The sequence below is a fragment of the Crinia signifera genome, chromosome 19, assembly GCF_055691185.1.
Source record: "Crinia signifera chromosome 19, ASM5569118v1, whole genome shotgun sequence".
NCBI classification, from domain to species: domain Eukaryota; kingdom Metazoa; phylum Chordata; class Amphibia; order Anura; family Myobatrachidae; genus Crinia; species Crinia signifera.
In genome coordinates, this window is record NC_139226.1 from 116,999,135 (window position 1) to 117,025,108 (window position 25,974).

A 25,974-nucleotide genomic window follows, 5' to 3' on the forward strand; every position below is an offset into this window, starting at 1 on the left:
TGTGAGGTGGTAGGTGGGCTACAGTCAACAAGCCACTCCCTCAGGCAGCTTCCAGGATACTATACTGTGAGGTTGAAGGTGAGCTGCAACCCTCTGACGGTTTCCAGGATTATTGCCGTGTGGACTCCATCCAAGATTGGGACTACTGCTAAACGTGGACAGTGCAGGTTATTATTGGTTCACCATTATTCAATATCTACAGGATCAGGAGACCCCTGCTGCCATCGCCATTAGGTGTTTATTGTTAATTATGTTTTATTAAAATTGATTCACCCACTCTATCATTTGAGCGCTGCTATAAAATCTTTGTTCTTTTTAAAAATAAAATACAATAAATATTACACAAGTGTCAGGATGTAGTAATCACTTGCAGCTATAATGCAGCAATAATGACAGTGACATTTGTGAGACACCTGACATAGGCTGACGAGACACAGGAGAGATCGGAGGTAGAGAAGATCAATAGCATGGGGAAGGACAGGAGGGAGGGAAGGGGGAACAACAGCAAACAAATCATCAATCGCCGGAAATACATCAACAGAAGAGAGAAAGTCACAAAAGGACATGTATGAAATACAGATACCAGGAATCATAAACCAATAGGCTGAGAACTCATCAGGACCCGCAGGTCATAGCTGGATATGTACAGTACTGTACATTGTATCTGCAATTTTATTTTTTAAACTTTTCAAATATGAAAAAGGCAGATAAGTGTATAATGTATATACGGTTTATACTGTACATGATTTAATTGGTCTATTGTCAAGCTAATTGGCAGGGCCGAAACTAGGGTTTCCGGCGCCCGGGCCAAGGCAGTCATTTGGTGCCCCCCCCTCCCCTGACGGGATATCTATGCATACTGTCAGTATGCGGAGGCCTGGGAGCAAGCCATAAGGTACCAGCGACGCGTGACCAGGCTTGGGGGCCCTGATAGGGAGCAGGTTGGGATGCCCAGTCTAGGAATGGACTGAGCTGTCGCAGAACCTCAGTGCTATCGCTGCTCACCGAGAGTTTCTGTGGCGGCTATTGCGGTTTCTCAGTGACCCAAGCTACTGACAGTAACAGCCGGTGGGGGGCACTTAGTGTGTATAATATACACCACAGTCTTCACACTAATGTACAAATGGATCATACTCATACAGTATGCCGCACCAGAAAAGCATCCAACTGTACAATAGCCACACACCCTGTACACCTGACCACGCCCTCTCCCCCCAATTTGTACTGATTTTGATGTATGAAATGTTGGAGGGTATGTACCTCCTGTCTCCTGTGTGCAGCCAGCGGGGGTCCGGTGACAGGCAGCGGGGTTCCGGGTAGCCGCTGTAGCGGCAGCTTGACTCCGTCCGTCTCTACTCTATCCTGAGTCCTCAAAGAGTGCACTGGACTAGAGAGCAGCTGCCAGAAAGAAGAGATGGGAGTATTACCACGAGGTAGGAAATTGTGTGCTGTACTGGTTCTATAATGTTTGTGTATTTATTATGGTATATTTAACCTTTTCCTGACCTCTTATTTATATTATTTAAATGTTTGATACAGCCTATACTATAGACCATCTATAGTGATAGATATTAATACTGTATACCATACAATATCCAGTGTATAAAAAGACCAATGTTTACATTAATGTCCAGGATTGTTACTTTTACAGTTCTTTTACTGCCCCCCCCAAACTCCCGCACTTTCTCCAATGTTCTGCATAGCGACATGTCATGGACTGCATTTGGAAACCCCCCTCTAAAATGATGGCGTTTGTCACTGAAACTTCATGTAAAAGTATAATATATACCCAAACAATAAGGAAAGCTTCAATCAGCATCAGCGACTTATTTGCAATTAGCCAATCACAACTGGTTTACTACATATGTAACATCAAAGAAAAGGGGTGTTATTCGCACAGGACCCTCATTATACTTGAGGAAGAGGAGATGGACCCCCTACGTAATTTTGTACTTGGTATATTCCTTCAAGTTTTACTATATGGGAGGTGTGCTACCACTGGACATAGATAAGATATATACGAGCAAGGGAAAGAAAAGATATGTCACGGTGTGGTGCACCTTTATTGACTCTCACAAATAAAAGTTAACTTTTATTGACATCATTTTAAAAAGTAGCAAAATATAAAAACACACAAAACAAAACAACATAAATGTGGTGTGTTAAAAAGCGGTGGCTCACTCTTTCCGCACACTTGATTTGTTATGTATATATGCACTGTTGACAGGTAATTCCCGTTGACACTTCTATGTTAAGTAAGTCACTTGTTTAATGTACTAGTGTCTGATTCGGGTTGTGCTTATACTTGGGGGTGCAGGGCACTGTGTAGGGTCTATTGGCCTGATATATGTTCACACAATTTGATCCCCCTGTGATAGGTGGGCTTCAAATGGTTAATATTATTGGTCTGTAGTGCTGCAATAAAGGGTGGTGATTATCTAGCAGTGTGCAATGACCTATTTATGAGGTTCTCTATATAGGCACTAGCACATATTTTTGATTTTGTAACAGTATTTGTGCACATAAATATTCTGCTACACCACACAAGCAATTGTAACACTGTGTTTTCAAGGAAAAAGCTGAAGCGAAGCGCGCGCCAGCTAGCGGTGACGCTCACTCCTTCGCCACATGTAGAAATGCATTTTGATCTGTACTTTACTTCACAGGATTGCTGAACTGGGGGTTCGCATGTGCACTGTGGGTCTGTATTAACCCACTACTAATCTGTATGGTATACACTACTGCCGGGGGACGCCAGCATAGCTGACTACACTCAGCCTCGTGTGGCCAGCCAGTACGTGGAGTTAGTATCTGTCTTATAACATCAAACAGTTATCACTCCAACATAATAACACTTGTATTTGCACGGTCTCAATCGAGTATAGGACATTGTAAATGTCCACTGGGCTTACCCAGCCACATTGCTATGATATAGCCAGCACTGCTATGAAACATGCCGGGTTTTGCTCCATGAGACAACACCGAATTAATCTATGAACTGATAAGCCTGGGATATAATTAACCCACAGACAATCACTGATCTCAGCGGACAGTGATATATACTGTATATGTACAAGACCTCCAGACTTTCAAACCATGTGTTAACCATCAGTCGACACAGGGGTTGACTTTTTTGAGCTGTGCCTAATATCACTGGGCTCCCCCCCCCGGATATAGTGCTGGAGTGTAACATAACTCTCGAGCGTACACATCTAAATCACACTGGTTATTTCCATTTCTATACAGTGTTGCAATTGCTTGTGTGGTGTAGCTGAATATTTATGTGCACAAATACTGTTACAAAATCAACAATATGTGCTAGTGCCTATATAGAGAACCTTATAAGTAGGTCATGGCACACTGCTAGATAATCACCACCCTTTATTGCAGCACTACAGACCAATAATATTAACCATTTGAAGCCCACCTATCACAGGGGGATCAAATTGTGTGAACATATATCAGGCCAATAGACCCTACACAGTGCCCTGCACCCCCAAGTATAAGCACAACCCGAATCAGACACTAGTACATTAAACAAGTGACTTACTTAACATAGAGGTGTCAACGGGAATTACCTGTCAACAGTGCATATATAATACATAACAAATCAAGTGTGCGGAAAGAGTGAGCCACCGCTTATTAACACACCACATTTATGTTGTTTTGTTTTGTATGTTTTTATATTTTGCTACTTTTTAAAATGATGTCAATAAAAGTTAACTTTTATTTGTGAGAGTCAATAAAGGTGCACCACACCGTGACATATCTTTTCTTTCCCTTGCTCGTGGTTTACTACATACTTGCCGACTTCTATGCTGCCCTCTCCGGGAGAGGGCAGCCAGCACACTGAAGTAGGGGGGCGTGGCCATTGCCGGGAGGGGAAAGGGGCGTTCCGGGGGTAGAGCAACGGACGGGCTGCTCTATTGGGAGTGTGGCTATAGCAAACTCGTCATTTTAGCCCCGCCCCCGGCAGTGCAATGTCGGTATTTCAGTCATTGCACTGCGGGGGGCGGGGCTAAAATGACACGATCGCGTCATTTGACCCACGGACCCCCCCGCCGGGTGGGGGTCCCGGGTGATGGATGGAAATGCGGGAGGGTAGCCCCCCTTTCCGGGGGGGCTGGGAGGGGGACCCGATTTCCAGGACCCTCCCGGCCTTTCCGTGAAGGTTGGCAACCCTGGTTTACTAGTGTTGGCGACTGCCATCATTACCACCACCACCACCTACTGTACTTGCCCCTGCTTACGATCAACTACAACTAACACAGTTTCCCCAAGTTTATACCATAGGTGTGTATGGGCCAGATTTGTGCGTACATTATCTATCTATAATATAGTGCAATAATAAAGTGCTGTCAGACGTCTACACTGCAAATGGCATTGCACTACACTCACATTATATCGCCTCAGAAAGCTGCTTACTGTACCAGTCCCAGCGATATGATTTACTGTACAGCCGAGTGTTACATATGAGCGTTACCAGGAGTGTGCCAAGTCACTCAGCATCAGATAACGAGCGCAATAGTTACTTTCCTCCCATTAAGCAAACAACCATAAATATTAGTATTAGAGATACCGTACACACTTACAGAAATAAATTAGATTTAATCAGTAATTTGCATTATCAGCATTATAGACACCACTATGTTTAGTGATTTGGCAAGACGTTCTCTAGATGAATGTTCCCATCCAGAACCTGCAATCTCAAACCGCTGACTCATAGAAGTAGTAAAAGTATGTTATTTAATGCACGGGAATAAATACAGTATTATAATCCCATAAAATAGTATAACGTACGCCGTACTGTATGCCTTATGTTATTGTCAGTTTGTTCACTTTGAAGGAAATTAAAGGAGTCTATTAACTAATATACAGCAATAGGACAAATCTTCTATCTCTGCAGATGAAATTCTCCCTGCGGCAGATGAGCCTTGCTGACTATCAGCGGTACGCCTGATCTAAAGGGGTGTACACACAGGCAGCAGCTTGGTGATTTTCACTAAACGACTTTGCTTATTCAAAATCGCGATGTCGCTGCCGGAGATAAACCGGTGCCCATCCCCAGCAGCAGCCCGCATGTACAGCTGAATAGACACTGCAGTGTGTATTCGGCCAGGCGGTAGCATCACTGCAGGGCCGTGCATCGCTATCGCCCGCTGTGTACACACGGGGTGATTCAGGCAATTTTTTGAAGCGATTTGACGATGTAGTCAAAATCACTTAGAACAATCGCCCCGTGTGTGCACGGCTCGCCAATTATTATTTCCCACGCTACTCACTTTGCTCCGACCATACCTTCCTGCTAGTATCCATGCTATTCTCCCTCACATTGTGGTTCTTAACCTACCTCATAAAGCTGATATTCTACAGTCTTATCTGCCTCCTTCTCTTTCTCTGGTCACTTTCCATCCTGTCCTCACTGCGACCCCTTCTCCTCCTCTCTTCTCCATCTTTGGCCTTCCTTCTCCTCACCTTCCAGCTCCTACCCACCTTCTCCCTCCCCTACTGCACCGTGCACATATACCATCCCCTTGCTTTCTGCCTTTTCCTCCCTGCTAACATCCCAGCCCAACCTAGTGTAACATTGACTCTTCCAGCCTCCTCTAATCCCCTCTTCTTCTATCCCTCTACTTCTATCCCTCTTCCCCTGTGCCTCTAGTATTCCAGTGTCTGTAACAAGCTAACCCCATCCATGAACATTTAACTCTTGAGGGTCCTGCCCCACAAATTCTGATGGCAGCCCTGTTTACTTTGCAGTAAACTTTAGGTTTCTGTATTAATAAACAAGAGTAGGCCTGGACACAGTACGAGTGTTGGCCACCAGTTTGTAGCACTGTGCAGTACCCCCAAGTACCTCCCAGGCACAGGGAGGGAATCCCAGAGTTTAGAGGCCTCGGTTCTTGGATTATGCCAAGGCTCATGTTTTATGTCACAAATGCCCATTTGCCACCTGAAATCGGGGACTGCTAGAACTTATAGCCTGTAAAGGAACTCTACCTATAAGGCCGGAAGTAGACATTAGGTACTTCCCTGGTTCCTTTTTCTGGTCCATATTGCAAGTAGGTCTCTTGAAAAGATGATTGTTTTTTTATTTCATTGTTTTATATATAAAATGCAGATGTTTCCTCATACAGTATTACTGCAGTAGCACCAAATGTCCCTTCTCAGGGCACCAGGTCTTATACCACTTGACTTGAGTATATTTTTTGTGTCTGTCTTGCTCTTATATGCAAGCTGAGATTTGGGAGACAATGCTTATGCCATCATTTACACTTTTGGTATTTACACGGACACCGATACCCAGTTGAAATAAAGGGGGTGATTCAGGTTGACCCGCACAGCACATTTGGTTTGCTAATGGACAAAACCGTGTGCACTGCAGGTGGGGCAGACGTAACATGTGCAGAGAGAGATAGAGTTGTGAAATAAATGTGAAAATTTGCAGCTAATGGGATGATGTGGAAGTTTAATCAAACTTCTTGGATACATAATTGTCCTTCCCAAACTAGCGCTTATTGAAAAACTATATAAGACTTTAATGGTAAATCCGGGCTGTTAATCTTCTTATGAGATGGAAATTCCAATAATGATACAGATGGTTTCCCAACTGATTGCAATGAATTTCTCCGATGTGATAACCGGAAAAGCAAGCAGGAAAAAATTGTGCTGGTGATGTTGGGGAGTTTCCACAAATGCATGATTTCCCTGCAGTGATGTCTCCTGGCAATTTGAGGTTTACATAAATAGTGTAAATGACTCAGGCACACAATTTACAGCACACATTTATTTACTTAAAAGTTACAATTCGGAGTAATAGTTGTCATTGTGTAGAAAGTGTCCACCTTGCTCTCCTTATTCCTCTTTTTGTCATGTGTGTAGGTGGAAAAATGGGACTCTACCAGAGGTCCATCACACAGTAATGTTAATTGATAAAACTGTACAGAGACTTACCGCTGGCTTAACACAACAAATCAGAATCAGCTTTATTGGCCAGGTATATTTGCATATATTAGGAACACTACATGTACCCTGGGGTGGGTGATGGACATGTACAGGGGGGGACACAGGAACATATACCCACCAAGTTGCACAGCGCCTAGGCAGCCATCATCGGCACCACTGGTCGCCACAACAGCCAGGTAGGTAACAGTTCGACAGTGACAGTACAGATATACATAACACATAATGGTATACACTACATGTACCCTGGGGAGGGTGATGGACATGTACAGGGGGGACACAGGAACATATACCCGCCAAGCTGTACAGCGCCTAGGCAGCCATCATCGGCACCACTGGTCGCCACAACAGCCAGGTAGGTAACAACTAAGCAGAGACAGCACAGTTATAGGTTGCTATGCAGTGTATGAGACAGGGGAGACACAGAGGTACATATGGCTGAGTGCACAGTGCCTAGGCAGCCATTAGCGGCGCCATCTTGATCATGCTGCTTGTGGGCAGCAGCAGAAGGGCTCAACAGTCTATCTCCTTGCAGCCCTCCACAGGATGGACATAAGGCTGTAGGCTTGGGTGGGCAGCGTGTCAGGGCCCTTGCTGGAACTGTAGCTGGGTGGGAGCCAGAGAGAGGGGGTAGAGTCAGTCAGTGAGGCTGGAGTTGGGGGTTTGTTTAGGAGTTTTGGGCCCTCATCTCCCTGGGGGGGCTCCCCGCAAGGTTGTATCCAGGATCAAGTCGGGGGGGGGCTGGGGGCCACGGCTGCTGTTTCATCGCCTTCTGCGCTAGGCTCATTTACTTCCCTCCTCACCTCTGTCCTCCTCTGGATGCAGGCCGGGAGGGGGGGGGGGGGCTGCCACGCCAGTGATGGACACATTTGCAGTAGCGGCTGTGACAATTGCAGTCACCACTACAGTATCTGTTATGCTATTGCTGCTGCCAATTGTCATCCTATTGAGACACACACTGGCCATGTAGCAAGTCTGCCGATGCGTGCACAAAGATGCTCCATCAATCAGACATCGGCCGCACCGCTGGACACTGGAGCAATCCTGTGGTGGCGCAAAATGTCCATCTGACACCAACACACCCGATGCCTTTAGCCACTCCATCATTCACCACCCATAATTGTCTTGATATTGAATGGTTGCGCATGAAATTGCAATATGCATCCCCTGACGGTATCCATAGGGGTACTTGCACAAAATTAAAACATTGCACCCAATGTATTAATTCTGTCCACCTCTGAATTAGCCTTAGTCCCAATTCAGGGTTCTCCCTCACTTCATGAACAATCTCTATCCAGTAAGGACACTTACCACTTTTGAGCAGTGGTGTAACTAAAATTTGTGCACCCCTGCCATAAAAATGTTTAAAGCACCCCTGCCCCCCTCCCCCTTCACCACTGCATCAACCTCCACCGGGTCTGTTGCTGCTCTGCTGCCGACCTGCCGGGACGAGCAGATCTTCCTGACTGCGGTCCCGGCACTCCTCCTGATACAATGAAAAATTAAGTAAAAAAATTAAGTAAAAAAAAAGAAACAACAGTTGTAGTCAGTACAAGAGTGGTGCTGGATTTGCCTGGAGTGGACTATTTTATGGTGAAAGAATGTCATTATTTGACCCCAGCTGTGAAATGTGATAGGGTGAGAGAATCAGAAAGTGAGAGATTTGGTAAGAAATCTCCAGTTTTATAAAGCGGCAATCATTTACACTGCAAAATCAAAATGCTTTAAAAAAACTGGAGATTTCTTACCAAATCTCTCACTTTCTGATTCTCTCACCCTATCACATTTCACAGCTAGGGTCAAATAATGACATTCTTTCACCATAAAATAGTCCACTCCAGGCAAATCCAGCATCACTCTTGTACTGACTACAACTGTTTTTTTTAGACTTAATTTCCTGTTGTCCTTTCGGTGTCTCTTTCCTCTGCAGCATCATTATACAACTCAGCACATTGTGACCGATTGTAGCACAGAGACATGCTGAATACTACAAATCACCTTTTTGGAGCAAATTGTCAGTGTACAGAATCCAGTTCTGGTTTTATTTCTCTGTAAGCTGTGCACAATCGTATAACAAACCTAGGGCCTGATTCTAGTCTGATCGGACAGGGCCGAATCCGATGGTTTCCATCTCCAATAGTCTGAGATCTGAACATGTGCAGCTCTTGTTCTACCGGATCACATGCAGTTTATGGGGGGGGAAAGGGCTGAGAATGAAGCAGAAATTGTGGGGTGCAGGACTGCACCAAAAAAACATAAAAAAACCTGTTCTCGCCGGCCTAAAATTTGCGTCTAATTTTCGTTACAGTTGATCTAGGCGTGTTCGAAGATAACATTGGCGAACTAGACACCGTTGACTGGATACGGGTTACAACCAGTACACCTGCAGGCAGCCATGTATAGAAAGTGCCAGTAGCATCTTGGGGGCCAGATGCACAAAGCTTCAAAAGTGATAAAATGGAGAGTGATAAACAGCCAGCCAATCAGCTCCAACCTGCCATGTCACAGACAGTGTTTGAAAAATGTCAGACAGGAGCTGATTGGTTGGTTGTTTATCACGCTCCATTTTATCTCTTTCGAAGCTTAAGCTGCTTATACATCTACAGATCGATTGTCAGATCGGGCTGGTTGGAACAAAAACCTGGTAATATCTGAATGACAGTTTTTGGCAGTTTTCCAGCAATTCAAAGCAAATGGTCAACTGTCATTTGCTCTCATCCATTACCAGGATTTTGTTCCAACCAGCCCAATCTGACAATCGATCTGTAGATGTATGGCTGGCTTTAGTGCATCTGGCCCTGGATCTGGTGCCAGAAGTTAGCCATACAGAGCTTTTGGACAAGAAACCACTGCCACTTAGGTCCTCACTGTTTGTGTCTTAAGCCTGTACATTGCAGGAGCCCCTACGGCCTCCCCCCTCTGAATCCTTGGACAAGTGAGAATCCCAAACTATTTTCAGATGTTGGGTCTGACACTCAAAAACTGCTGCTTTCCAGGGAAATCCAGAACGTACAGCATTTCTAGCTAACATAAATATATGATAGGCATACCCTCCAACATTCCATTAGGTTCAAAAAGTTATGTTTCTGGACTTCCTTACCAGTGGCAGTTGCAGAGCTGGGGCTGCAGCACAGTCCAATATTCAAAAAGGGGAGCCACCCTAAACGTCACTGTCCTGGACTCACTGGCAGTTGATGTGACCCCCCTCTTTGAATTTGGACTATGCTGGAGTCCAACCTGTGTAACTGCCACTGGCAGGGAAGTCCAGGAACAGAGCATTTTGTACCTAATGGAATGGGTTATGTTGGAGGGTATGCAATAGCGGGCGTAACATAATACTATCCACAACTTTTATTTTTTTCTAAGGAGCTCTATGTTATTCATTACCTACCTACAGCTGCTAATCTCATACAGCAAAGAAAGCAGTACAGCCACAAGCCTTTGCATCAGCATCAAAATGACATAATGTAAATGCCTATCTGCAGGTTTTATTATACTGTAGAGACAACTAACAAAACTTGTAGGTGAGACGTATCTCAATAAATCGAAACGGTTAGAAAGCCGCAACATAAAAACGTGAAACTTATTTATAAATGTGACAAAGAATCAAGACTTTAGACTCTCAGCCATTATACTGGTCCGTCAGGATGGATTTCTGTATTCTGCAGTGTAGGAGAAAGCTTGGGGGGTACCTGGCAATGTTTACCAGAAAGAAATTAACCACGTTTGCATTGACGCTCTTTATGGTGTATCTCAAAGCATTACTCACTTGTTAACCTGCCAACTCATCTATTATGGAGAAGGAAGAAGGCTTTCTGCTGCAAAACTATAGAAAAAAATGTAATGATCTTTCACAAACTGTACTTTAAGGAAATAACAAAGCTAGCGCTTTGTTACCTGATCTGCAGTTTTAAGTGCAAGTCTGCAGCTCGAGTGATTCCCAAACTAGGGGCCTGATTCAGAATTCATTGCTAATCAGAGAATTCACAAATCGAGGGATTATGGAATGACTGCTCATGCATACCGTACACATCGTGCATGCAGCGGGACGTTTACCGAAAGAAAATGCGTATGGATCGTAAATGCAAAGCGTCCGGAGCTTGACTGACAGGAAGCCGGCGTTTGGGGATGGAAATCCGCCATTTTCAGGGAGCGTTGGAAAATACACAGGGGGTGCCCAGGTGTTTTATGGGTCTATGATGTCAGTGATGACCTCGATCAGCCTGTCTCAGTGGCAGATTAGTGGAAGTGTCAGAGCTACTCACACCATCCCACTCTGTCCTCCTTCCGCCTCACTACAGACAAGGAAGTCCACTCCCTCGTTTTATCCTCCACCTCCCGCTTGCTTGCACCTCATGTCATCTGTCTGTCCTCCTTTCCCACTAGACTGTGAGCTCCTCAGAGCAGGGCCCTCCTCCCTATTGTTGTCATAGCCCTCTTCTCCTCCCAATTAATTTACTGCTCTCTCCTACTCAGTGACCATCTTTGCCCGCATACTGTCCTGCTGGTAAACGCTCATCTCCTGCCTATGGCCGCCAGCCCATAGTAGTACGCGGACTACTCCCTCGCTACATACATCTAAGCTGTATTGTATTGTGGTGCTCTTTGTTACATGTACACAATTTTTGTTATTTATGTACTGTAATGTTAAGTCCTGTCTCCCTGTACTGTTCCATTGTATGCGCTATGTACAGAGCTGCAAAACACTTATGGTGCCTTGTAAATAAAATGTAATAATATACCTAGTTGTCCCATTCACTGCTTCCACTGTGTGTATCTGGCAGCATGTTTGTATTGGTCTGTATACAATGTGTATGTATACCTGTTTACCCAATTTTCCCGTTACATGTCTTTTCACTTTTTCAACTATCCACATGCACCATCCCTTCTCCCCCGCATCTTTCTCTTCTCCACTCTTCATGGTTCATGTTCCTGCTCTTCTGGCAAATGTGATAGGCAAAAGCAGTGCAGGTGGCTGCCAATCAGAAGCCGCAAGGACCAACAGAGCCACAACCCTCTCCACCACCACATCACTTATCCTAATGATAACAGGTCGGTAGTACTATTTTCTTACTTGAATAATTTGTGAGAGTAAACCACTTTTTAAGAAAAAATTTTCACGTGTCGAGAAGATATAATGAGAATGCTCACGTACAAAGACACGTGCACAGAAAGTGGTGATAAATGCTTTATATATGTATAGAAAATGTACTAAGATGGGAGTTCTATTTCACATGAAATGTTGCTATGGGCAAACAATCAGAATCTACTGCTATTTATTTAGCACCTTCTAGAAGATAATAGATCACATGTGAATAGAACGGCCATCTTAGTTAGTAGTCAGGATCCCCACTGAGGAGCAGCTCGCCACCCCATCACTATATCTGTTTGCAGGTTACCCCACTTTCTGGATGTTCAGAATCCACATCCCATGCACTTTATATGTTCTTCTGTAGTGTAGAGTAAGCATCACCCCATCAGTTACAGCATCAGGGCCCAGCACATCAGACTCATACTTAGCCATGAGGGATTGGCTTACTCACTCTTTTATACCATAGTAACATAGTAGTTGAGGTTGAAAAAAAGATGTACGTCCAACAAGTTCAACCTTTTAATAATTTGCTTGTTGTAGCTTTGGGCTGAATAATGATTTGGGGTTGTACCCCCGGATGTTTTTTTCCAGTATATGTTTATCCAGCCTTATTTTAAATGTATTTAATGTGTCTGCCATCACTACCTCCTCCGGAAGAGTGTTCCATACCCTTACTGCCCTAACCGGAAAGAAGCCTGTCCTCCTAATGGTACGGAATCTACTTTCCTCCAGTCTAAGCGCATGCCCACGTGTCCTAGTCTCTGCCCTCAAAGAAAAGAGGGTACCTGATACTTCATGATATTGCCCCCTGGTATATTGTACATGTTCAGCATGTCTCCCCTTAAACATCTCTTTTCCAGCGTAAACATTCCTATTCCTGCTAATCTGTCCTCATAGCTTAATGACTTCCGACCCTTTTATTATCTTGGTTTTCTCTGGACTTTTCCAGCTCTATAATGTCCTTTCTGAGAATTTTGTCGTAAATTTTAATGAATTGTGTAGTAATGGGTTAAAGTAATTTAATTGCATTATTGTCCGGGTAGTTTCCAAACCGATGCCAGGTAATCTCAGATTTACAACTGTCCAGTCATTGCAGCTGTTTCACAGCTCTTATATCTTCCAGCTCTCCTATGTCATGTGTGGACAACCTGAGGAAAAACATTCATACCTGTTACCGTATAGAATAGACACAGCAGCTATACTGGTGCTCTTACTTAGTATATTACACTGGTGAGCCACTGCATCCGACATAGCGTTTAGTACCATGTTCACATGGTATTAGATCTACTTCACTGATATCGGAATATAGCAATAAATAATGTATCATACCGCAGAGCCCTGTTCTTGTTATATGATACTAACATTGGCCTAAATGCCTGCTACAGCAGCACTGCTGATTATATTGTGAGGGAATCAGTAGCGATGTCATGTACCCCTCACATAACGCAGCAAGAATTCAACAAGAAAATGGCCGACTTGGTTCAAAATTTGAGTAAGCTATTTAACCAATTGTTATTTTCTATAGTCAGGTGCAAACGTGAGGAACATGGATTTGGGAAGTCAGTTAAAGTTAATTTTAAAATTGAAGTGTGTGTCATTTATTTTTATTCTTCTGTTAATACGGTGTGTACTACTAGAGCTTGGCAGGGGATGCAGTAAATTTGCCGGCGGTCGGGATCCCGACACTGGAATCCCGAAACTTTCTCCCTCCGTGGGTGTCCACGACACCCATAGAGGGAGAATAAAATAGCGTGGCGAGCGTAGCGAGGCACCGGGCCCGCTGCGTGGCGAGCGCAGCAAGCCCGCAAGGGGGGGCGCTCCACGTCCCCCCCATGTCAGGATTTCGGCGGTCGGGATTCCAGTGTCGGGATTCCGACCGCCGGCATTACGTATCGGATCCCTTGGCAGTATTGATCATTTTGCCAATTGTAATAATAATAACAATAATAATAATTGCCAATAGAGGAGGCCATATGAACGGTATGCCATCAGGATGCCGACGTTCAGTATACCTGCGCTGGCATCCAGACTGCCGCCAGAACAGTGGCACCGGAACTTCGAAAGAGATCAGGAAGCCAACCCCGGAATACAGACAGCCTCATCCCAAATGTAAATATGCCGGGGTGGGTAAGGGTCCGGCTTCTGGAGATGGAGGGGGTAAGGTGTAGGCACTAATTATGGCATTTAGGATAAGCTGCAGGGGGAGGGGGGCGGTAAGGTTAGGGTTTAGGCTGTCGAGAGGTTTAGGCACTAACGGGGGGGGTTTAGGCTGTGGGGCAGGGAGTTAAGATTAGACGGCAGAGCACGGGGGTTAGGATCAGGTTGCTGAAAGGGAGGGTGAGGGTAGTAGGAGGAGAGTGTTAAGGTACCAACGGAAGCCCCTAGTGGGGTTCATTGTATCTGGATGCTGGGGTCGGTCTTTTCACCGCCGGCACCCTGACCCACCGGCATATCATATGTGTCCCATATGAACCCCACTGGGGGAACATTGCTGTTTTTACAACTTCTTCACCCCATGTCACTGAGGCATTACCCATTGCGCTACTCAGTCTAGGACTGCTCCCCACTATAGAACAAATTGTTTTTAGGAAGGTGCAGAGTGGCCCGTTCATTTTATTATTTACTATAAATAGAGACTGTATTAGCTGTCCTACAACCCATTCCCTAAATCACTGTACATAGAGAACTGTGCAAATGCGCTGTGGGCAAGCCACCGCTGACAGCCACCTAGTTATTGCCCTGGGCACAGGATACTAAAGGCCAAGAACATATATGAGCAAATCTTAACCTCTATGTAGAAGAATATATGCCAGCCAGCAGCAGTATGAATCGCAAGTGTCTGGGCGCAAAGACACACTGATGAAGGTGACGAGTGCCCGTACCTGATACCCGCTTCTCTACTGGTTCAGTTCTCTACTGTTTTTAATGCTTGATACAACCCACAGGCCGTTTTTATTAGACCGTCCCCTTACTATGATTACATACATTTTACATTTATTATCAAGACTCACCTTCGGTCTTCCGATGTAGTTATAGGTTTATATCCCATAGAGACAAATTCTTTCTAAATAAAATATATGAATGTGTTAAAACAATACACAATTACATAGTAGGTTAGGCTGAAAAAAGGCGTACGTCCATCAATACGTATAAGGACAGTTGTAATGTATGACAATAAATCAAAGTTGGATAAGCACCAAATAAAATTAGTAGCTGGTAAGTACCTCTGAAATGTATGACGAAGGTACCGCAGCAGTAATCTCTGCATCCCCTACAGGTTTCTATGGGGGATGCAATGCTGCCCGCTGCACAGTACCAATATTGGGCAGCATGGTATCGGGTCTCGCAGCTACAGTCATTCTATGATGGCGGTAGCCCATTGCAGATTATGGGCTACTTTCCGCATTGCTGGCAGTCAGAGGGGTCAGCACTAACCCCTGGCACAGTAGATCACAGGGAAGGGCTCCTTTCTGAGCCCCTGTCCCTGCATCTTCTGACTGCATAGCACCGATAGGATCGCATATTGCAATGCAATCCTGGGTGGTAAGATCTTGGAGTGGGGAATTCTGGGAACACGCCCCCTTTTTAGTTCTATACTTACTGCATTTCCCCATTTATTCTAATGGTTTACTACATATCGGGCACATTCCGAACACTTATTTAAAATAATCTGAACTGAAAAAATCAGTTGATCAAAAATAAAAAATAAAACCTCACAGCTGATTTAATTTAAGAAATAAGACAAATAATATTTACAAATTTAGAGGTTGATCAATGATTTTGCAAAATTATAATGTACATTTTTATTTAAATTGTTTAACAAAAAAAAAAAACGATCTTTTCCAGATTTTTCCCCATCTTCCTTGTGACCCACCTACACTCTGTATTTCCAAGTGTCAGTAGAACAGGAACAGCTACAATAATGGTGTTAAATCATTATATATTTAGGTTTAATAGAGCATGCTATGTATATTTGCCTATTTCTTTCACCGCAGATTTGTGGAGACCGCATGGGAGGGGGATGGCAGGTCCATCTTAACAGCATTGTGGGCCCTAGGCAAAGCAATGCACAGGGGCCCCCTACATAAGATTTAAAAAAATCATAAATTCCTGCGGTGTCTCCCTACCTTCGATCAGCCACCCAGCAATTAACAGCTTATACCCAGTAACCGTTTGGCTGCAGGCCGATAGAGAAGGTTTGCCGCCAGCTCTGATTTTGTGGAATTCACAACCAAAGCAGCCAGGCAGCAATCTCTAGTAGCCTCACAAGAAACTGTAGGCACCAGCAAACCCCTGCTTAAAGGCCCCTATAATTGTGGGGCCCTAGGGCAGCTGCCTAATATGCACTCTGTTACATAACACTGTGATTGGTGGTACTTTGTCGCTGGGCCATGATTTTACCACTCACCACGAATTACATCATTATGCCCATGCCCTTCAATGAAGCAGAATTGTGCACTCTCCCGGGTGCAAGAAATCCCTCATATTCAGAAGTCTCCTGAAACTGAGGGAGCGGAGACAAGTACAATTTTTGGTACTTGTTTCCAAGAACGGCCACACCGATTTTGATCGGGTCATAAAAATCGCGTCGATCGCATTGCATGCGACCGACGCGATGGACCCGATTTTTACATTGATTCAAATGTGAATAGGGTCCCTGGGACCCTATTTTACATTGGATTCATTGTCCCCAGACCCCAATTTTAACCCCCCTGATGGCTCAAATACCCCCATTGTGAACGGCAGAATGGCACCCCACGATTGACGCCAACCCGAAGCGTGGCGAGCGTAGCAAGCCCGCGAGGGGTGGCGGTACGCGTCCTACGACCTTTTCATACCCCTACTATTCACGTCGGCGTGGAGTTGAGAATATAAAGTGTGGCGAGCGCAGCGAGCGTCCGAGCCCGAAGCGTGGCGAGCGGCCGTGCATAACTTCACAGGTATACGCGTCCGCTCGCCACGCTTTGGGCTCGGTGGCTCGCTGCGCTCGCCACACTTTATATTCTCAACTCCACGCCGACGTGGATAGTAGGGGTATGAAAAGGTCGGAGGACGCGTACCGCCGCCCCTCGCGGGCTTGCTACGCTTGCCACGCTTCGGGTTGCCGTTAATCGTGGGGTGCCGTTCACAATGGGGGGGCATTAATTAATAGACATGATGGGGGCATATACAATGAGAAATGGCCCATATTGGGCCATTTCCCATTGTTTGCTATGTAAAATGTTGTTAATCGCGTCCATCGCATCTTGTGCCATTATAATGGCAAAAGACCGACGCGATCAACGCGATTGCAATGTTAAAAATATTTTAACATTGAACCCTATGGCAAAATCGCGTTGATCGCGTCGGTCGCGTGCACTAACATGGCACGCGACGCAACCGACGCGATCAACGCGATTTTGCCATAGGGTTCAATGTTAAAATATTTTTAACATTGCAATCGCGTTGATCGCGTCCATCGCATCTTGTGCCATTATAATGGCACAAGACCGACGCGATCAACGCGATTGCAATGTTAAAAATATTTTAACATTGAACCCTATGGCAAAATCGCATTGATCGCGTCGGTCGCGTGCCATGTTAGTGCACGCGACCAACGCGATTTTGCCTTTGGCAGCAAAATGGACCTGATTTCAAAGGAAATCGGGTCCATCACGTTAGTCGTGTACCTTAACTTAAGGTACACGATTACTAACGATTGTGGCCGTTCTAGGAAACAAGTACCCAATTTTTCTCCCAGAAGAACCTTGAGACTCTCCAATTTCCATGCAGAGACCTACTCAGGTCACCCTAATGGGTGCCGGACGGGGTCCCGACAGTCATTTACCCGACGTCGGGATCCCGACTGTTAAAACACTGACGCACGGGTTCCCGACGGCCACCGGCTATTCTCCCTCGTGGGGGTCCAGGACCCCCATAGAGGGAGAATAGAATAGGTGGCGAGCGTAGTGAGCCACCGTGCCCGCAAGGGGCTTTGTTGTGCTTGCCACACTGTCTGAGTCTGGCCAGTCGGATCCCGACGTCAGGCTAATGACTGTTGGGATCCCGACTGTCGGAACCCTGTACCACACCCACACTAATGCATCCCGTCCTACTGATTCCCCCTGCACTCTCCACCCGCAGCTCCTATACACAATATTTGAACTGGGCACTGGTTCTAACAAGGCAATAATTTATCATATCAGATTAAGGATAGGGGGATACCCACTGAATTTACCTTCTTTTTATGTTTTGTATAATGAGAGTTTTCTTTTTCAAACTCAAACTTGTTACATTGCATCCGGCATATATAGTGTGCCAGGGTGCAGGTGAGCCATTCTCCAGCGTAAGTGCTTCTTCTGCCCACACAGCCAAAAGAGGAATCATTATTTCCACCCTGTTCCTATATTATGTTTACAAACAGTAAACATTGATCAACAGAAAACTGATCTGGCAGCTGAAAGCCGGAGCAGTAATTACAGAGGCAGCAGTTCTGCAAGGGGAGAACCTACAATGTATTATTAATAAACAATTTAAAAAGAGATCAATAAGGATCAGGATGGCAGGCTGAGAACGGCGGTGCAATGGTGTCATAAATCACTGGCAGTAGCTGTAGCAGCGCTGGCGTTATGATGTACAGCGTCTTACACAGCCATACTGCGGTGCCAATCTGTAAGTGTCTCTGCATTACCTTGTTAAATATCTTCCACCCACAATAATGAAACGAACAATAAGACAGAACGCAATCACATCATTAAACACATTACTGGCAAATATATATCGATTGTGTATTTTTGTGCTGTATCACACCTACAATATTTGTTATGCAATAAAATGAGATGCGGGTTATGCATTATGTAACACGGCTACAGTATATATGTAACACTGCTACAGTATATTTATATATGTACCTTAATGCGATCGTCTCTTTGTTTTTTCAGAAGTGCTAGAATTTGTTCCCTTTTCTTAGCCTTTAAATAATGAATAAAATGCAAGAAAAACAAAGGTTATTAATACCCAGATTGTCAGACATTATATGCACGCAGTATAAACATGCTGTGTGTGTGTATATATATATATATATATATATATATATATATATATATATATATATATATATATATAGAGAAAGTGGGGTATCAGAGTGCGCCAATTCATTTGCATATACAACAGTATTGTTGAACAAACGGTAATTAGAAGCAAAATCTTAAAATAAATTTTTTAATCGGAATTCTTCCAAGAGATGATACAGGCCCAACGCGTTTCGTCAACAGCTTGACTTCATCAGGGGCATTGGAAGCAGAGTAGTACAAAGCAATTTCACACTGTAAAATCATGACAGATTGATGTCAATTGTACATAAAAGCAATATTAAAAATATTAAAAAATATAAGTAAATGAAGAATATGATGATGATAGAGGACATAACGTGAGGAGGAGGATAGCGGGAGAACCACTTGAAACCCTTGTTTATCGAGAGAGAGTCTCAGTGGCCGAAATATATTTATTTGGCACCCAATTTGTGGATCATATATACCATCTTCTAGCTTGAACAAGAGATATGAGAAAAACCACGGTGCAAATTTTCACAACATGAACGCCTATAGTGGTTTTTCTCATATCTCTTGTTCAAGCTAGAAGATGGTATATATGATCCACAAATTGGGTGCCAAATAAATATATTTCGGCCACTGAGACTCTCTCTCGATAAACAAGGGTTTCAAGTGGTTCTCCCGCTATCCTCCTCCTCACGTTATGTCCTCTATCATCATCATATTCTTCATTTACTTATATTTTTTAATATTTTTAATATTGCTTTTATGTACAATTGACATCAATCTGTCATGATTTTACAGTGTGAAATTGCTTTGTACTACTCTGCTTCCAATGCCCCTGATGAAGTCAAGCTGTTGACGAAACGCGTTGGGCCTGTATCATCTCTTGGAAGAATTCCGATTAAAAAATTTATTTTAAGATTTTGCTTCTAATTACCGTTTGTTCAACAATACTGTTGTATATGCAAATGAATTGGCGCACTCTGATACCCCACTTTCTCTATCTCTAAACCCTGGGTCCTGTCTAACAGGGGGCCCCTCAGAGGTGCTGCCATCTCTCTGTGAGGCGCGGTTGGGTTTTTCGATCTTATATATATATATATATATATATATATTTATTTAATAATCAGCTGATCCGGTTAGCTGCCTCCTTCTCACCTGCATCAGCTACATCCTCAGCACTGACCCCTCCTACTCCCGGTCACAGCATTGCTCTCCAGACACAGGGGGGTGAGAGATTCAGAAAGTGAGAGATTTGGGTCTCACTGGCCATTATTTGGCTGGCGTTTCTCTGCTCAGAGCGCTGTGGGACAATGGCAGAAGCAGGAGACAATATATATCCCCTTTATAGGGGTTATTTGCCTACTGTCTTCTACTATCTGGTAGACCACCAGGAGTATGGAACACCCAGACTTGTGCCACCAAATCCCCCAGAACCTCTCACTTGGGTCTTCTCCTATTACAAATACTACATACTGTGTAATGCATCCAAAATATTAGCATGCTATTGGTGTCGACACATAGTCGGTGGCTGCACATGGCGGGGAAATCCATTCGGTGGTGAGTGTTTCCAAATGGATTTCCCCCTTTGCAGCCGTGAATGTGGGAAGACATTCTGGCTGGATGGCGTTCAGCTGATCGAAGATTGGCAACCCAGCCCCAAGTCCCGAAACTGAGATAACCACGATGAGAATGCAGATGATCCCAAGCGGAGTATGGTTTGGGGTAAGGCACTAGGGGTTAGGGAGCGGAGGAAGGGGGGGGGGTGGGGGGGCTAGGTTTAGGCAGCGAAGGAAGGGGGGTGGCTAGGGTTAGGCTGCAGGAAACGTGTGTTAGGGAGCGAAGGAAGGGGGTGGCTAGGGTTAGGCTACAGGAAATGAGGGTTAGGCAGCGGAGGAAGGGGGTGGCTAGGGTTAGGCTGCAGGAAATGTGGGTTAGGCATCAGATGAAGAGGGGGGTGGCTATGGTTAGACTGCAGAAAATGTGGGTTAGGGAGCGAAGGAAGGGTGGGTGGCTAGGGTTAGGCTACAGGAAATGAGGGTTAGGCAGTGGAGGAAGGGCGGGTGGCTAGGGTTAGGCTACAGGAAATGAGGGTTAGGCAGTGGAGGAAGGGCGGGTGGCTAGGGTTAGGCTACAGGAAATGAGGGTTAGGCAGTGGAGGAAGGGCGGGTGGCTAGGGTTAGGCTACAGGAAATGAGGGTTAGGCAGTGGAGGAAGGGCGGGTGGCTAGGGTTAGGCTACAGGAAATGAGGGTTAGGCAGTGGAGGAAGGGCGGGTGGCTAGGGTTAGGCTACAGGAAATGAGGGTTAGGCAGTGGAGGAAGGGCGGGTGGCTAGGGTTAGGCTACAGGAAATGAGGGTTAGGCAGTGGTGGAAGGGCGGGTGGCTAGGGTTAGGCTACAGGAAATGAGGGTTAGGCAGTGGAGGAAGGGCGGGTGGCTAGGGTTAGGCTACAGGAAATGAGGGTTAGGCAGTGGAGTAAGGGCGGGTGGCTAGGGTTAGGCTACAGGAAATGAGGGTTAGGCAGTGGAGGAAGGGCGGGTGGCTAGGGTTAGGCTACAGGAAATGAGGGTTAGGCAGTGGAGGAAGGGCGGGTGGCTAGGGTTAGGCTACAGGAAATGAGGGTTAGGCAGTGGAGGAAGGGCGGGTGGCTAGGGTTAGGCTACAGGAAATGAGGGTTAGGCAGTGGAGGAAGGGCGGGTGGCTAGGGTTAGGCTACAGGAAATGAGGGTTAGGCAGTGGTGGAAGGGCGGGTGGCTAGGGTTAGGCTACAGGAAATGAGGGTTAGGCAGTGGAGGAAGGGCGGGTGGCTAGGGTTAGGCTACAGGAAATGAGGGTTAGGCAGTGGAGTAAGGCGGGGTGGCTAGGGTTAGGCTACAGGAAATGAGGGTTAGGCAGTGGAGGAAGGGCGGGTGGCTAGGGTTAGGCTACAGGAAATGAGGGTTAGGCAGTGGAGGAAGGGCGGGTGGCTAGGGTTAGGCTACAGGAAATGAGGGTTAGGCAGTGGAGGAAGGGCGGGTGGCTAGGGTTAGGCTACAGGAAATGAGGGTTAGGCAGTGGAGGAAGGGCGGGTGGCTAGGGTTAGGCTACAGGAAATGAGGGTTAGGCAGTGGAGGAAGGGCGGGTGGCTAGGGTTAGGCTACAGGAAATGAGGGTTAGGCAGTGGAGGAAGGGCGGGTGGCTAGGGTTAGGCTACAGGAAATGAGGGTTAGGCAGTGGAGGAAGGGCGGGTGGCTAGGGTTAGGCTACAGGAAATGAGGGTTAGGCAGTGGAGGAAGGGCGGGTGGCTAGGGTTAGGCTACAGGAAATGAGGGTTTGGCAGTGGTGGAAGGGCGGGTGGCTAGGGTTAGGCTACAGGAAATGAGGGTTAGGCAGTGGAGGAAGGGCGGGTGGCTAGGGTTAGGCTACAGGAAATGAGGGTTAGGCAGTGGTGGAAGGGCGGGTGGCTAGGGTTAGGCTACAGGAAATGAGGGTTAGGCAGTGGAGGAAGGGCGGGTGGCTAGGGTTAGGCTACAGGAAATGAGGGTTAGGCAGTGGAGGAAGGCAGGGTGGCTAGGGTTAGGCTACAGGAAATGAGGGTTAGGCAGTGGAGGAAGGGCGGGTGGCTAGGTTTAGGCTGCAGGAAATGTGGGTTACAGCTAGGCAGCGGAGGAAAGCAGGGTGGCTAGGGTTAGGCTACAGGAAATGAGGGTTAGGCAGCAGAGAAAGGGGGTGGCTAGGGTTAGGCTGCAGGAAATGTAGGACAGGGTTACAATACTTACCTGGAAGCCGTTGGGATAAAGACCTTCGGGATCCCAATGACCAGGATTTCATACCCAAACCGATTATAGCATGTTTATAAATATTACTAGCTTTATGTAGGGGTGTATAGTGATCCATACACTAAGGATCTAGCAAAAAAAGGCAGAATGAAGCCTTACTGTATATATGTGCTGACTATTGGTATATTACAAGAAGCAATGTACACATTACTGTCCCATTATTGGTCTGGACAACTGAGCCTCTTGACCACGCCTCCCTGTTTTATGCACGGAGTTGCGGCTTTAAGCCATGCTGAACAGGTAACAATGCTGGTACGTTATGATGTATTCTTAGTACGAACATTGAAAAATATATGAAGTTCTCATTAAAGTTTCTTTCCGAATAAAATTAGTTGTATGAACAGAATTTTATGTAGTGGGGTATTTAACACTGAACCACAGTACCAGGGTCAGAATGTCAACAGATTCTGAATATTGGCATGGGCGTTTGAGCATGTAAAGTGTTGACATTTGCAAATGTCGACATGGTTAAAAATGCTGATAAAAATCTTCATACTCTTGCCATCAGATTTTTTTTATATACTGTAGTGCATTTTTCCCCTAGAGTATGTGTATGTGTGTATAATATATACTATATAATATATACTATACAATAGATCAGATATTTATAGTATCGAGGTTTCATCTCTAGTGTAGTTTTATATAGATTATATTTAATTTGAATTGTCTGTTGCAATTTATACCACGTCTAATGTTGATATTCTAACCATGATGACATTTATGAATATCGACATACTTTTTATACTACACCCAAAACCACTTTGCACAATATACAGAAACCTCAAATTACTGCTCTGTGTTCTGCTCATTCCATAACACAGCTCCGAGGCTTTGTGCCCACCTCCAATTCTCTGTACATATTAGTGGACCATCACATATAGCCATGACCTCCTTTACGGGTAGATGTAAAAACTGCCGATATGGGGGAGTAGTGCTATGAGTGCCATTATGTGCTCGGATACCGCTTCTCCCTATGTATTAATGCAGTGAAGTGTGATACATGACAGAGGCACTATACTTCCCTGTTTCTATTTGTGCTACCATCTACAATATATGGTAATTATGGCTTTGCTCACCCCCATCCATTTATCCAAAACCTCCATATGGTGCGCTATCAGCGCCGGTGCAGGGCACTCACCCGCTCTGGGGGGGAGGGGGGTGGTAAATGCGGTGCTCCGCTCCGTCAGGAAAGGGATTAATGCGGACGCCGGGGGGTTAAAGCGGCCGCCACTATGCTCCGCTCCGTTGGTGGGGGTTTGATGGAGGGAGATGGAGTTTTTTGGTGGAGGGAGATGCGGGTACGGGAGGGGGGGGGGGGGGGGCGGTTAGAGCTCCACGGGGGTCAGTGCGGGCTCCAGGGGTGGGGGTAGGCTCACTCACCTGCTTCCTCCTGCTCTCCTCGGTGTCGGAACCCTTCCTCCTGCTGCTGCTGCTCCTCCAGGCAGCTCATTACCGCCCTCCAGTCGCCGGCGCCCTAGGCAAATGCCTAGAGCTGCCTAGTGGTGGCGCCGGCCCTGTGCGCTATATGCCCGTTTGTCCATCTATACACCTCCTGAGGGCGGCATCTGTGCATCTATGCCCAAGTTTGTCTGTCTATACCCCCATATGGTGCTCTGTCTGTTCCTCTGTCCATCTACACCCCTCCCTCTGTCTGTCAGTCTAGGCTTCCTCCTTCTGTCTGTCTACCTGTCCATGTATGGCCCCTCTCATCTGGTCGTCTATGCTTCCATATGGTGCCCTGCGTGTCCATCTGTCAGTCAATGCCAACATCCATCTGTCTATGCCCTTCCCTAGACTATGCCACCACACCCATCTTGTGCTGTGACCAAGCAGTGTCTCCCCTGCTTGCTCCTTCTCCCAAACACACACTCTCTCTCTCTATCTGACTCTTTTTCTCTGCCACGCTCCCCACTCTTCCCCCCCCCCCCTCTCCATACACCCACTTTCTCTCTCATTCCCCTCTCACCTAAGGGACAGTGTAGTGACAAGGGCTGGGGGGAAGCGGGGCCTTTTTAAGACTTTACTATGGGGCCCACAAAGTTCTAGTTACTCCCCTGGTGCAGGGGCAGTATATGTACAGTCAGTAGCACTGACCATTCCAGCACCTGCAGCTATGATTTTGACATCTGCAGGTGTTGTTACCCCATCAATCACAGCACACAGCATTGACATCTCTGTCCCTCTGCAGCGGCTGCCAGCTCCTGGCTGCATTTGAGATCTCATCCGAACATGCAGCACTGGATCATCTGCGGGACCCTTAGTCATGAGTAGCCCTCAGGCTACTTAGGATGGTCTCAACATGCCCATAAAACAGGGCCACCATACCCACATTATTTAAAATGCTGGCCTTTCTTGTCCCTTTTCCCAAAACAGCAGCAGAATATCAATCATGCTGTGGCTCAGCAGTCACTGCAAACATCATCTTAGAAACAGACCTACACTCCTGGAACGTTAGGGAGGCTCCATAAAATAGAGTGGCTCTCCCAGCCACCTGGAAAAGTGGTCAAGTATCCCGCAACATGCTTACACTTGCCCGCATCCCAACAGCCACCAACTCACCCCGCAGCCACCCTGCTTATGGAGATAGCCAGAAAGTCAGCACGTATGATGTAAACCAGTGGTTCCCAACCTTTTTTCTCTCCCGTACCCCTTGATTAGTCTTTTCATTGATAAGTACCCCCTCCTCTCATTTTGAAATATGGACAGTACTTAGCGGTATGCGGATCCTTATGCATGTCCTTATAAGGAGGAGCGGAGGAGTAGTATACAGCAAGGAATCATGCCCTTCTGTGTCTAGACACAGGTTGTGTATAATCTCCAGGATTCCCGCTAACACTGGTAGGATTAATGCCGCTGCTTCCTCCACCTTTGTCAGTGCTGGGCAGATGACTGTTGATGTCTGAGGGCAGCATGGGAAGCTCCCAGTGGATTTCTGGTCAGGCATATGACACAACATGGTTTGTCTCCATAGCAATGGGTCTTCTTCAGCCATCAAAAGACCTTTTCATCGTCCACCATTACCAATATTATTTTCAAGTACCCCCAACTGGTCTGCAGAGTACCCC

At 45.9% G+C, this 25,974-nt stretch overlaps 1 protein-coding gene across 1 annotated transcript in view; it reads right to left on the reverse strand.

Moving 5' to 3' along the window:
- Positions 1 to 12,138: 12,138 nt before the first annotated feature.
- HOATZ (HOATZ cilia and flagella associated protein) overlaps positions 12,139 to 25,974 on the reverse strand; it is a 30,535-nt gene continuing 16,699 nt past the window's right edge. The window contains exons 4-6 of the mRNA XM_083163225.1: positions 18,946 to 19,005; positions 15,067 to 15,119; positions 12,139 to 13,203 (exon numbers count right to left, since the gene is read on the reverse strand). Coding sequence (XP_083019351.1) covers positions 13,143 to 13,203; positions 15,067 to 15,119; positions 18,946 to 19,005 — 174 coding nt within the window. The 3' untranslated portion in view covers positions 12,139 to 13,142. The remainder of the gene's footprint in view (positions 13,204 to 15,066; positions 15,120 to 18,945; positions 19,006 to 25,974) is intronic.